General features: G+C 43.2%; 1 protein-coding gene across 1 annotated transcript in view; it reads right to left on the bottom strand.

The window, feature by feature from the left end:
• MMS22L (MMS22 like, DNA repair protein) overlaps positions 1-14892 on the bottom strand; it is a gene marked incomplete in the record, with an annotated part of 1809169 nt that overhangs the window by 34502 nt on the left and 1759775 nt on the right. The window contains 1 exon segment of the mRNA XM_044065731.1: positions 13421-13514. Within this exon segment, the coding sequence (XP_043921666.1) occupies positions 13421-13514 (94 nt within the window).

Raw genomic sequence — 14892 nt, forward strand, 5'->3', positions numbered from 1 at the left:
TAGTCTAACCTAATGAAGTCATAAAAGGAACTACTACTGGATAATCAGCCTTCTTGGGAGCCAAGGGAGCAGTAGCTGGATGCTTTCGGATTGTACAAATGGCAACCCATTTGTCATGGTCTCCATATATGAGATAACCCAAAGCATCCTCATCTTTTTAAATACAAGCTCAGTGAGATGCTTACGGAGGAAAGGAATTATGATCACTCGCCAGTCCATGATGGAATTCATAAGCCAAATTGTTTTTGAAGTATGGGCAATTCTGGGGAGAAATCTTGTTGTCCATGTCTGTCTCACAGAAAAGAGCCTCTAGATTGTAAAAGGCCCCATCCTGCACACAACAAAAGCCAGGGGGGTCCTATTTTCAGCTCCAGCATGTGGGAACACATGTAGTCAACACACTGAGAACCAAATAAACTGGATATAGGAAAAGTCTAAATCAGGCCATGTTCAGATGAGTGTACTCAAACATCTATGTGACCTAGTTTTGGCAGATGAGAAACAGCTGTGACATAGAAAGTTAAATGAAGGAGTCCTGATGCTAGTTATCCAAATGAAACCCCCATTCTGGACCATCAAAACTGCTGGACTGGATCCTCAGCATTGAGTTTGACATTCCAGACAAAGGACTTCAAGAACTGCTCTCCAGGTGCATTGTAGCAAGTAGGCTGTAGTTATGCCCCAGCTGCTCAGCCGGGGAACAATGGTGCTTACATCCTGTGAAGCACTCCAAAGGTGTCTACGTAGAATACATATCTCATGGGTCCCTGTTCATCCACAGAAGCAGCAAACAGGAAATGAGCTCAAACATTTGCTAGCTGAAGTGGAATACCTGACACATGCAAAATGATCTATGCCTGCTCTCTATTCTCATACCTTACCGATGGTGCTCTAGAACAGGTATGGGACTTGAGCAAGAGATTCACCCTCTGATCCTCATAGTCAGTTTCAGCCACACCTACCTTAAGATATCTGAAGTAGACCAAAGGTTTCTCACTCTTGTGTTAGCTAGTGGTTGTGTTGAAACAATGGCATTTATAACAGTGTTTCATACCATACTCCTCACACCAGCAGGAAACACAGTGTCAAAGCAGGTGATGGCTTTTGACCTGACAACTATATGAACACTAGGATGACTTACATTTCTCAGGGATCAACTGTTGGAACTTTTACATAACATGTAAGATCTAGATCCAAATTGTCTCAGGAATCAAGTGCTGGCACTTTTACATGACATATAACATCTAGCTCCAAACTGTGAATGTGGCAGGAAACAACTAATAGGCACAGGGACTAATCATTCTCTTCCAGTGTGACATATGACACTGTGGCATGCATCAATAATCCTGAGAAGGGAAACTTAAACATATCCAAAATTAAAGGAGGTAAGGATATCTTAACTATAAACCCACCAAGGAAGGACCCTGAAAGCAGATCTTGTTAGATGGGATGTGTTTGTTGAAACTTCCAAGTTCCAGTATGGGACAGAAATTTCCTACTTCCTTTGAAGCAAGGAGGATGTGAGAGTGGAATGCCTTGCCTCTCTCTGCAAGAGAAATAGTTACTATGACCCCAGTGAAAAGTAGAATCTGGCTCTGTTCCATGAGCTCTGGAGAGAATGCATGACTTCTAAGTGGAGTGCTGGGACAGCTAAGAGTTTTAGGAGGTGGGCATTAAACATCACAGCTACAACTCATTAAGTCCATAGCAATGACTCTCCAATGTGGGGCAAACTAAGAGAACCAGGCTCCTAGAGGCGGCCCTGTAGAATGGTCAGTATTATATAATTGGAAATGAAATCAGGGAAGATGTGGCAAGAACCACTGCTTTGCCCCCTCTTCATTTTGTTAGAGAGCTTTGTCGGGTACTGGATAAACAAAGTCAAGAAAGATGCCAGTGAACATCACAGAGACCCTTCATGGTGGTCACTGTGTGTTTTGTCACTTCAAGTTCTTTGATCAGTGCTTGAAAAATCTGTCCAAAGAAGTCATTCCTAAAAATAGATGGGCCTAGAATAGTCTATGTCAATTCATCCTTAAAAATGAGGAAATGAGTCATATTAAACACAAACATTATACAACCTGCTGCTTAACCACAGAATTAGCACAGTCAACGTTAGAGCAGCTTGCATGAAAGAGTACTGGAGAAGCTGTTGTAAGGGACATTTCCACAGACTCCATGATTCCAGGAGCATTACACAGCCTACTGCCCTAGCCACACAGTCAACACAGTAAGAGTTAGATTTGCTATATGGAAGCCCACTAAGGAAGTTGTTGTTAAGGGTCTTTTTCAGACACTCCTTCATTGTTTCCAAAGCCTGGTTCACAAAGGAAAGACAGTTGGCTGGTACAGGTGAACAGTATAGCTGTGCAAAATCTTACTATAACAGCAGATGTCCTATTTCTCACTGTTGCAGTATTCCTTACTAAAGGGATATCTTGATGAGTATAGCTGAACACCTGTCCAGCATAACAATGCCTTAGCTCTTTCCAGGCACCATACGTCAGACATACGTTCTACTTCCAAGTTGTAAGGTACATAAATGACATACAATTGCCCAATCCTCAGAACTGAATTGCCCCAGAACCACCACAGTAACCCAAAAGGAAACGCTAGTACATGTGCATCCATAAAGGGAAGAACCACCCCTCAGCCAGAGGGTAAGAAACAGAGCAAAACAGGTGTGGGGGGTGGAGGGAGGGAGAGAGAAATACTGCAACACTGAGAATTAAGACGTCTAATGACATGGTAAGATCTTACACAACTGTACTGTGTCATTCCTTATCACTGTTACAGTATTCTTTACTAAAGAAGAGTACAAAAGCTCCTGGAGAGGACAGGTGGAGGAAGCCACAATGGAGCCCTCCAATAAAATGTGCAGGACGACCCTAGCAAAACCAGCTCTGGCCCTAGAAATCGTATCTCACTTGAAGTGTTAAGTAAGGGTGCATACTGAAGACCAAGTAGCAGATTCCAAAATGGATTTAACATCCAGACCCTTGAAAAAAAGAGCCAGAGGAGGCCACCACCCTGGTACAATAGGCATGAACAGAAGAAGGCTGCTTACTACAAAAAGAGTAGCAAAAAGAAATGGCCTTGGAAATCAAAGGGGATGGTTTGTTTACAAACAGCTAAACCCAATTTCTTGGAACAGAAAGAAACAAAAACTTGCTCAGACTTCCTGATAACCTTAAGTCTTATCTCGGTAACAGCTGAGCTGTCTATGCATATCCAAGGTATGAGAAATCCTCTCAATGTCATTCTATGCAGAAAGGAAAAAGAATGAGGATGAATGGTCTGATTTAAAGAAGGATTATTATGAAGAGAAACTTTGTTTCTGTAAAGAAAAAAAAGAGAGAGAAAAATGGGAACTGTCATAAGAGCCTGAAGTTCAGAAACCATCTTGGCAGAAGCAAGATCCACTAACATAACAGTTTTCCAAGTACAGAGCTATAAAGAAGAAGAAACTTCAGGCTCAAATGGTGGCTAAGTCAGCTTTTCAAGAAAAAAAAAATAAGGTCCTCCAAACAAGGAATAGGCTTTTTGGGAGGCCTAATATGAAGTACACCTTTCACAAACTGTTTGACTTCAACCCTAGAAGAAAGGGGTGGATTCAAGGTCAGACAAGCAGAAATGGCTGATAAATGAGCTTTAACAGATGAGTATGGCAGGCAAAATTTCGCAGCTCACAAACAAGAATAGTAGGAATACTCAAAGAAAGAGGGTCCAGTTCATATTTAAGACATCAAATAGAAAATCTCTTCCACTTAGTTAAATAGGATTTTCTTGTAGTGGGTTTCCTGGCCTCCTGCGAAACCCAAACTATGTCTTCAGAAAATCTGTCTCTAAAAAAAATCAAAACCCTATCAAGAGTGAAATCAAAGGTAAATAAGGGTATATGAGAGATCCCTTGTCCTGTGTGAGAAGATCCATCTTTTGAGGTAACTTATCACGATTGCCCCTGACCAGATGAGGAGTTAGCACTCTGGAACAGAACCTGGAAAGTTGTCTGTTCAGAGGGGAGGCAAAAATATCTACTTGAGGAATACCCCACTAATGTACAATATCCAGGAATAATTCTCTGTGAAGTATCCATTTGTGAGGGTCAACCCTGGACCTGCACAGATCATGTGCCACTAGACTCTGCTCTGAGGGAATGTAGACTGCCTGAAGGGTCAAATCACAAAAATTCCAAGCCTGAAGAGCCAGTCTATAAAGAAGGTATGATTTTGTGCCCCTTGCTTGTTTACGTACCACATATTTGTGGTGTTATCTGTGAAAATTCTCAAAGAACGTGGGACCCAAACAAAGTACAGAGCATGAAGAGATAAAATCAGAGCTCTCATTTCTTTGTTGTTGATATGGTCTGCCAGTTGCTTGGAAGGCATAACACCCTGAACCTTAATGCCATTGGAAGAAGCCCCTTGACCCTGATCCTAAGTATCTGTACACAGTTCCTGAGTGGGGACAGCCTGGATAGGCAGTCCAGGATTTAGAGAAATCTGATGAATCCAAGTTTGAGGCAATGCAACAGAGGGATAGGAAAGTTGAATACGGAAGCCAAACAGTTTTGAGATACCACTGAAACTTCCTCATGTAAAGTTTGGTGATGGGGACCCCAGGAAAGGTGAATGGTGCATGCCATGACCCCAAAGCTCAAAGAAATTCTCTTGCAGGCACAACTTGAAGAGCAAGAAGAGACTAGAAATAGAATGTTAAGGAAAGACCTTGGGAGGAGAAAGCAAAGCCAGCAGTGGCATGGACTGAATCCCAGCAACACAGAAAAACTTGATCTTGAGAAGAGGTCAGAACAGACTTTTTGAACTACACGTCTCAGGAGGAACAGAAAACCTTTTCCTCAAGAATGGCCACCCACTACACTACACTACACTACGCACTGAGGAACAGAAGCATAGTATATTATAGATCCTGAAGCAGAACTGCTGAGAAGGGGCTTGACTCAGAAAGTTGTCCAAAAAAGGGAAGATCTAAACTTCCAGGAGTCTGCAAAAGGCTACCACCGAGGCCAGACATTTGGTAAAAATGTTTGGAGTTGTAGAAAGACTGAAAGGAAAAGCAGAGAACTGATAATATTAGGAGGAAACAGATGGTAAATAGGAATGTGAAGGCAGACATCCTTTGGGTCTAGAGAGACCAAGAAAACCTGACAAAGCAACTGAAGAAAGAGATTGAAAAGATGACATTTTTACTAAGGGAATATTCAGAAATGTGTTGAGAATGGACAGATTCAAAATGGGCTTCCAGGAACCCTCCCTTCCTAGAAACCAGGAGCATTCTGGAATAAAACACTTTGCCCCACTGACAGGGAGGAACAGATTGAATGGTTTCTTGCAAAAAAAAGGTCTTGAAGAATCCAAGGAAAGTGAGGATATTGGTAAAGAGGAGGTCGGGGACCACTTGAGAATGGAAGAAGGGACTTCCATATCTTGAAATAACCTTTCTGAATGTTGGAAAGTACCCAGGAATCTGTGGTGATTTGTTCCCAGTTACCAGGCTGGGAGACTGGCCAGCCTCTGCAGGCTTCTCCATATGAAGATGATGGGAGAAGCCTGCAGAGGCTGGCCAGTCTCCAAGTTATCAGGCTGGGAGATTGGCCATCCTCTGCAGGCTTTTCCCATCATCCTCATATGCAGAAAGAGCAGTCCTTGTTGATTCAGTTCAAGATGGAGAAACCTGCAGAGGCTGGCCAGTCTCCCAGTTACCAGGCTGTCAGCAGCTAACCAGGTAAAACAGTATGAAGTAATAAGCTGTCATTTCATGGAAATACTTTTGCTGCTGGAAAATAAGCAAATATTTTCCAGCATCATTCAGCTCCTCTTCCATGCCACCCTTGGCAAAAGCAATACAAATGAGTCATCCTCCCACCCAATAAGAACAGGGAGTGGAACCACTTAGACAGGGAACCCAGCCTTAATGGACCACTGAAAAGCAAAGAAAGATCAGACTCAGAAAGGATTAGTTACCCAGCTGACTTAATCCAGGGACTCCGTCTGGAACTGAATCAACAAGGACTGCCGTTTTTCCATATGAAGATGATGGGAGAAGCCTGCAGAGGCTGGTCAGTCTCCCAGTTACCAGGCTGGGAAATGCAGATCCTTTTCCCCATAGAAGTCAAGAAGATAAACTCTCTCAACTAAGGGAAAGGAGGAAAACAAAACCATTTCTGACAATCACAATATGGATCTCCCCAACAGGACTGGGGAGGACCCATGTGGTTATCTTCTCAATTAAGAGGGACATCAAATGATGCCTGGAGTTCTGCAGGAGATGATTTGGTCACACTAACCCATGCCATCAGAAATATATACTATTCTCAACAGAAAAAAAATTACCTCAGAGACAAAACTAGAGAGAGAGAGAGAGAGAGAGGACTTGTGTGACACTCAGGAGAACCTACTGAAACCAGATGCAAACCTTCTCCACAACACAGAGGAGTATGAATGAGGAAAGCACAGATGTGCCTCCAACTCCACCTTCCTTTTGTACAGGTTCTTCCCAACTTATCTTAAGTAAACTAATGGATACATGGACAAAGAAGAGTACACCTGAAAATAATGGCATAATTCATTATTTGCTTGGGAGATCAAACCAGTGTCACACACAACAGCACAGGAATTCTTGTAGACGGGTATGGGTACATTGGCCATTATAGAGAACCTGCAGTGGCTGTATCCTGCACTACTTTCAGTTACGCATTATCAAAGCACCATTATTTAGTTCTTAAAGCAAACAAACAAGACTAAGGAGCAGACTCTTACAGAAATTACAGCACACTTAACTATCTAACAAAAAGATATGCATCAGTAACAGGGATTGCTCTATCCTGTACTCAACAACTACATTATGACACATCTATATGTTAAAATTACAAACGTATTATTTTTTTTAATTTCTTCTCAACATTAAACAAACCACCATGGTGACAAATGACTGAATGAATTAGGAAAAAAAAAGAAGTTATGTACTCACCATAACGTTCCATCTGTGTTGGCAATTTTCATTCTTCCTCAACCTGTGGGGGTTCAGATCCAAACCTTGGATCTGACTCAGTTGTTTCTATGGCTTTAGGATCTGACTCTGTAGCTACTCCCTTATCCCTTACCTATAAGGCCCCTGTCCTCCAGATTACCTCAGATCGAGTTTGCCGCAGCTGTATATGCATAATACATACCTGGAGTATAAAATTATCATAAGGTAGAAAGAAGATAAAATCAGGAGCACAAGGGGAACAGTGGTTCCTGAAACACCTCTGTAAATCTTCCCAGAATGGACAGGGGGATGGGGGGTTGAGGAAGAAAAAAAAATGGACAACACAGATAGAATGTTATGGTGAGTACCTAACTTTTTTATCTGATGTTGTCATTTTTATTTGTTCCTCAACCTGTGGGACAGAGTCCCCAGCTACATATCTCTTGGGTGGCCTTCATGGAAGGATATTTTGGAGCACTGCAGAGCCAAAGGATGTTCTATTTCCGTATACAACGTCCAACTTGTAATGTGTAACAAAAATATGAGTATTTGACCAGGAGGTGGCTGCACAAATATCATCAGTAGATACTCTAGACCAAAAACATGCTGAGGTAGACACTGACCTAATAGAATGTGCTTTCACATGTCCAGGAGGCATGATACCTTTAGCAGAATAAACATAAGATAGGCAATAAGCAATCCATTTGGCTAAGGTTACTTTGGATACTGGTTTCTCTAACTTCATCTTCGAAAATGAAACAAATAGTTGATTCTCCTGGCCAAGGTTATAGCCACCAAGAATAAGGTCTTCCCTAAGAATATGAGATCTGCTTTGGCAGAAAGCTTGAAGAGAGAGGAAACTAGAGCTTGTAAGACCCACAGCAAAATCCCACAGAGGAGTGGGTTCATTAAATGGGGGCCTAAGTAAGAAGGTACCTCTGAGAAAGGCCTTACACAATTTGGAAGAAGCCAAGGACGAAGAACTTTCACCTATGTGGCAAATGGAAATGGCTGCTAACTGTACTTTGACAGTGGAAAAATCGAAGCAAGAAAGTCATGAACTGCTGGAATGGAGGCAGTAAAAGGATCCATATTTTTCTGATGAGTCCAAATGGAGAATCTTTTCCATTTGCTTTTGTAAATCTTTCTGGTAGAAGCTTTATGTGAACAGATCAGAATTCCTTTTACTGGAGTGGAAATCCTGGAAAGTCTAGCCATCATTGGAACTGGAGAAACCATGCGGTTGATTTGCAGCTAACCAAATGTGAGTGAGTTTGTTTTGAGGGGTGACAAAAGGGCTGGATTTAGGCCCAGCATCCAGGGAGGATGTATCAGGTGAGACCAAAGAAAAGGGAACCAAACCTGTCAAGGCCAGAAGGCTGCAATGAGGATCACTTTGCTCTTCAACCTCTGCGCTTTCTGGAGAAATTTGGGAATGAGAGGTAGAGGGAGATAAGAGACTGGAGGGCCAAACATGGACTAGAGCATCTCTTGGTGACTGCCCCTGGGGAGGGGGATCAGGGCAAAAAACCCGCTGCATTTGTTGTTGAAAGGGGATGCGAAGAGATTACAGCAAGGTTGACGTAATTTGAGGAAGATCAAATTTGCCACAGACTGGTATAGAGTCCACTCATGAGGCATCAGGATGGTTCTGCTGAGCCTGTCTGCTAGAATGTTGGATTTCCCGGGATGTGCACTGTTACTTGAAAGTGGTTGGATGCGATCGGTCATTGCCAAACTTTCATAACTTTTTGATTGGGGTGGGGGGCAAAAGAACTGGTTTCCCCTTGTTTGTTGATATACCAAGCTACAGAACTGCAATCGCCTTTAGAAGAAGAAAGTACTGTAAGCCTTGCAATGCTAGGAGCAGATTGGTCTGCCAGTATCGATCACATGCCTTGAACAATTCGTCCCAAGTAATGCCCACCTCACCCTAACTGGGATGCATCCGTGGTCAATGTGGTGATGGGGCGGGGGGGGGGTGGAAGAATAGACGGACATCCTTCCTTGATGTCCCTTGAGTGAAGCCACCATGAAAGGGAGTCTTTGCACACTCGAGATAGCTTGATGGGATGATTCAGAGGATAGCTGTGTAGTGACCATTGTATTGCTAAGATCCGTTGAAGAATCCTCATATGTAGGTGAAGTGTAGGAAATAATGTTATGGTGGCAGCCATTGCACCTAGTGCTTCGAGAACCAATTCTGCAGGTGGTGAAAAGATGGCTAGTATTTGTCTGATATGTAATCTCAAGGAGAGAACTGTGTCTGAAGGTAAGAGGGCTGGGCAACTGAGTCTGTCTAGACATGCTCCTATAAAATCTATCACTTGAACTGCTTGCAGTTGAGACTTTGTGGTATTTATTGTGATTCCTAGTGTATTCGTTAGGTGTAGCAAATAGTCCCTGGCTTGAAGGAGTAGATGCCTGGTTGATGTGGTCAGGAGCCAGTCGTCTAGGTAAGGAAACACTCTGAATCCAAGCAGTCTCAGGTGTGCCGCTACTACTGCCATGCATTTGGTGAACACCCTGGGGGCTGTGGTGAGACCAAAGGGCAGAACTCTGAATTAATAATGGCTGGCTTCCAGTTGGAAGTGGCGAAACCTTCAAGAGCGCCGGTTCATTTTCATGTGAGTACATATCTTGAAGGTCTACTGAGCACATCCAGTCGTTCTTTTGCAGGAGAGGTAGAATGGACTGTACTGTGATTATCCAGAATTTCAAGCTCTTAACGGACTTGCTTAGGAAGGTTAGATCCAGGACTGGTCTCAGGTCCCCTGTCTTTTTTGGTACTAAAAAGAACCTTGAGTAGATTCCAGATGATGTTTGGTCTGGTGGGACCTTCTGGATGACTCTTCTCTACAGCAGCTTTGTGATTTCATCAGGGAGATTTTTCTTTGGATGGGAGTTCTGAAAAAGAGAATGTAATATCCCCTGGATATGATCCTTTACACCCAATGGTCATTTGTAATAGCTAGCCAGGCATTTAGGTGCAAGCATAAGCACAAACTGTCTCCAGAGAGGGACAGCTGGGCCAATGCTCAAGTGCTGAAAGGGTCTGTCCGAAAAGGAATTCTGAGATCCTTGGTTCTGCAGACCTCCTCTGTCACATGGGCAGAGTCTGCCAAATTGGTTATTTTCCCCTTTGCCTCTAGGAGAAAACTCTCCCTGTGAATCCTGGAAAGGATCTTGTGATTTCTTGAACCACAGTTTTTACCTCCAGGTTGGTTCCTGGAAAGTCTTTGTGGGGTAGAAAATTTGTTTCCAATGACAGACAAGGTTTTTCCATCTTTTTCACATCGGGAGAGGGTGTCTTTTACAGTTGGTCCAAACAGTGATGATCCATCAAAAGAAGCACTGATGAATGACACCTTGAAAGGTTCTGCAAATTCATAAAGTTGCATCCAGGCATGTCTCCTTATGGTAATGGCAAAACCGATGGCCCTTGAGGAATCCTCAGCAGCATAAGAGATTAACATTATGGACGCATTAGAAATGGATTGTAGGGTGGCCATTCTTGAGGAAAAGGTTTTCTGTTCCTCCTGAGAGATGGACCCCAGGGAAGTGTTGGAGAGTTTCTTTAGTAAGTCCCTCTACAATCTGGTAAAGTGGGCCAAATAATTCAGCGACCGCAGTGTGAAGGTCGCTGATGTGCAAATCCACTTTCCGAATCTGTCCAATGCCTTAGACTCCCTGTTAGGGGGGTGGACAGTGGAGCTATGTTTGACTACCTCCTTCTTTGTGGCTACTGCAACAACCATGAAGTACCTTTTGTCCAGTGTTGCTTATTGGCAGGGGCACAGAGGATTTTTTCAACTCGTTTTGGTATGTGCTCCATGGAGCCCAGCTCCTTCCATGCCCTGCAGGAGACATTTGGAGAGGGTGTCTTTTACAGTTGGTCCAAACAGTGATGATCCATCAAAAGAGCACTGATGAATGACACCTTAAAAGGTTCTGCAAATTCACAAAGTCGCATCCAGGCATGTCTCCTTATGATAATGGCTAAACCGATGGCTCTTGAGGTATCCTCAGCAGCATAAGAGATTAACCTTATGGACGCATTCGAAATGGATTATAGGGTGGCCATTCTTGAGGAAAAGGTTTTCTGTTCCTCCTGAGACATGGACCCCAGGGCAGTGTTGGGAGAGTTTCTTTAGTAAGTCCCTCTACAACCTGGTAAAGTGGGCCAAATAATTCAGCGATCACAGTGTGAAGGTCGGTGACGTACAAATCCACTTTCCGAATCTGTCCAATGCCTTAGACTCTCTGTTGGGGGGGGGGGTGTGGACAGTGGAGCTATGTTTGACTATCTCCTTCATCGTGGCTACCTCAACAACCACAAAGTACCTTTTGTCCAGTGTTGCTTATTGGTAGGGGCACAGAGGATTTTGTCAACTCGTTTTGGTATGGGCTCCATGGTGCCCAGTTCCTGCCACACCCTGCAGGAGACAAGGTCTAGAAGGTCATCCCACACGAGGAGTCACCCATGATGTAGCTGGGTCAGATCCGAAGGTTTCCAAAAACAGAGACCCCTGGGCTTTGGGTAGACCAACCACCTCTTTGGCATAGGATTTCAAGGATGTCTCCAAAGGAGACATCATCAGGTGGAGATCCTTGGGATCCAACCCCTTCATCAAAGTCCGTGTCTTCTGTTAAAGATTCCTGAGGAGAATCTAGGAGCCTTCTCTTACACAGTCTCTTTTGAGGGATCTCCTCGATGGGATGCTCCAGGGAGGTGTCAGAAGAGAGGTGGAGCTCTGCCAAGAGAGATGCTCAGAAACTCTTGGGGTCTGGCTGCCTCTGAGGTGAAGGATGAGCAGGCTTAGGAGCACAGGAGAGAATAGGAGTTGGAGAAGGATCCGAAGGAGTTAGAGTTGAAGTCATTCTCAGTTGGGAGAACACCCTTTCCACCACTTCGAATGCAGAAGGACTCGGAGATGTCCCAGTCAGCCCCACTGGAGCCGTAGATCTTGGAGGAGATAGACCAGGGACCTCAAGGACCCCATGCCCGAATTCGGAGCCGAGCTGTCCAGCACTGAGGTTCTGAGGGAAAGCGACTACTCCGAACACTTCGAAGCCGAGGACATTCAATAGGGACCCGATGCCAATGCTTCAGATCAGAGATTTGTTGAGCTCCAACAGGTTCGGAGCCGATTGGATCACAGATGTCAACAGAGCCTAGGAAGGAAGAGCCATATCAACTCTGGTAAACTCCAGATCCGAGGGCTTTGAAGTAGGATGTCAGATCAAAGAAGGCGTTATCAAAGGTACAAAGATTGGATGGTGACTTACGGATCCACTGGGGGGACGGAGTAGGCAAAATCCCTATTTGTATCTGTATCCTGAGGAATCTCTTCATCCTGTCCACCTCTGCTTCAGAAAGACTCTGGGAAGATCTAACGGAGGATGAGGTGGAGTGAGGTTTGGAAATTTTCTGAGGGGTCCCCTGGAAAAAGGGAGACCTTAAAGTTGGAGACGTGACTTCTACGGGAGTACTAGATGTCTGGTATCGTGGAGGAGTTAAAATATCGGTATAAGATCCGAAGGCTTTTGACAATTTCAAAGTGTTGGCAGGTGTCTCAGCAGTAGCTCTTTTGGGAAACTAGGCAGGAGAGCATTTTCTGTGGTCCCTGGGCTCCTTCTGCTTCTTAGTGGGGGGTTGAGTCATTGATTCCTTGGAAGATCCAGCTGTAGAGGAAGAAGTCTGAAGGAGAAGATCTCTCAAAATGAGTTTGTTGCGATGATCGCTTCTGGCTTGGGCACTGAAACCTGCAGAAATTATGCAATCTGTGTCTAAATGGCCAGGACCCAAACAGTATACAACACTCCCTGTGGGCATCAGTGTGTTGGATCTTGTGCCCACAGGAAATGCATTTTTTGAAGCCAGCTGGTTTGTCAAATTTCTCAGCCATAATGAAAAAGTGACGCTACAAATATTACCTAAATAAAATACTTTTTTTCTTATAATGACCGAGAGAAACCGAACAAGAAAAAAGTACCAACAATGGTAGATAAGAGTTATACCACCTGGTATAAAAGTTTTAAAGGTAATGGGAAACCAGGAAATAAAAAAAACAAGATTGATTTAGATGGTAAGGAAGGGTAATGACAACATATAAAGAACAAAAATTTAAAGTTTAATCTCTAAATACACTCACAACCAACAAGGAGATATGAGAGAAGGAAATCCCAACTTGCTTGAAGCGTGGCAAATGAGATCTGAGGTAATCTGGACGACAGAAGCATTGTGGGTAAGGGAGGAGCTACAGAGTCGGATATTAAAGCTACAAGTCCAAACCCACAGGTTGAGGAACGAATGAAAATGACAACATCAGATCAGTTGCTACTTCTCAAAAGGCAAACTTGGGATGACTTCAAAATAAAGCTGGTACCATGTACATCAATATAATTTAGGGTTCGTATATCTAGATACCTTAATACTGAAGCAAGCTGAGTATGAGGTTCCTCTGCCGTTGACGGGCAGCTCTCTATCGAGTACTGTAGGATATCGGTGCTGATTTTTTTCACTGAAAAGTGAAAACAAAGGTTTCTTAGAAATGATGCTACGGTTTATTTTAACACTCAAAGTATACAAATCAATTTGTCTGCTCTGTGTACATACACCTATGAAACATTTTCACTTAGGCATTGGTTAAAATTAGGATATCTCATATGTTTGCATATATTTACAAATACAGAGGTACTTCACTGCACATAAATATTGCATGTTTTATAAGGAAAATCTCACTTTCCTTATATGTTAATGCAAGCCTTCATACAAACCACAAAAATACTAAAGTCAAGATCTAGCTTTACACAACAGGATGAAAATAGTACAGTTATGTTACACTTACTGTAACTGTAGATGTTCAAGTAGATCGATGTTGCAGTACTGATTCTTGGGTCTTCCTGGTATACAGAAGACTGCAACGGCCTGATTCTCAGGGTCTTTACATCATCCTTAATTGATGGACATTCAAGGACCAACATCCAACATCAGATGTCAGGATAAAAGAGTGGCTTCCATCAGTGCCATCTTCAGGTCTTTCTAGGCTATTGATAGTCTGATGCCTGAGGACAACACAATCCTTTCAGTTGTCTAAGTTTTGAGAGAGATAAGGGAAAGTTCTAATCATGGACACGAAGGAGAGGGAAGGAAAGAAGATGTATAAATTATAACTTTCCAACAAATTTCCCAAGCATGGGGGAGGACCCATGAGACAGATGGGTAGGAGGGTGGAAATTTGTACTGCAACACTGATCTGCTTAAATTTCTACAATTACGATGTGTAACACAGCTGTACTATATTCTTGAAAGTCAATGTTGCAGTACTGATTCTTGGGAGGACTCCCAAAGCTAAAGGCTAGAAGGCAGGCTGCCTGGTGGATGCTGGGACAGCAGGTTCTGCAGGATAGCATTGGCAAAACCTGCCACTCCCTGACATAAGCTGGTAATGGCTTTCCACAATCAGCATAACAGAAAGTAATACAACTGGCTATCAGTTTTAAAGTAATCTGTTTGGAGAGTGGTCTACCTTCTTTCCCTTCTGCAAATGCCACAAACAATTGTTCTGTTCTATATGACACTTTTGCTCTGTTAAAGTAATACCTGATCTGTCAGTGCACATCCAGGGAATGGAGGATTTGTTTATCTTTATTTTGTGGGTTAGGAAAGAACACTGATAAGTGAACAGCTTTATTCAAGAAGAGTTCTGATACTACCTTTGGCATAAAGGAGGGTTTAGTTCTGAGGATAACTCTATGCCTGTGAAAAACATTAAAGGGTTCTTTGCACAACAGGGCTTGTAGTTCTGAGAACCACCTGGCTGATGACATTACTATAAGTAGGACTGTCTTCCAGGTGAGCATCTTTAAAGAAGAATATGCTGACTCAAAATGTGGCAA

Source organism: Protopterus annectens, chromosome 1.part0 (assembly GCF_019279795.1).
Source record: "Protopterus annectens isolate FY-2018-M chromosome 1.part0, PAN1.0, whole genome shotgun sequence".
NCBI classification, from domain to species: domain Eukaryota; kingdom Metazoa; phylum Chordata; order Ceratodontiformes; family Protopteridae; genus Protopterus; species Protopterus annectens.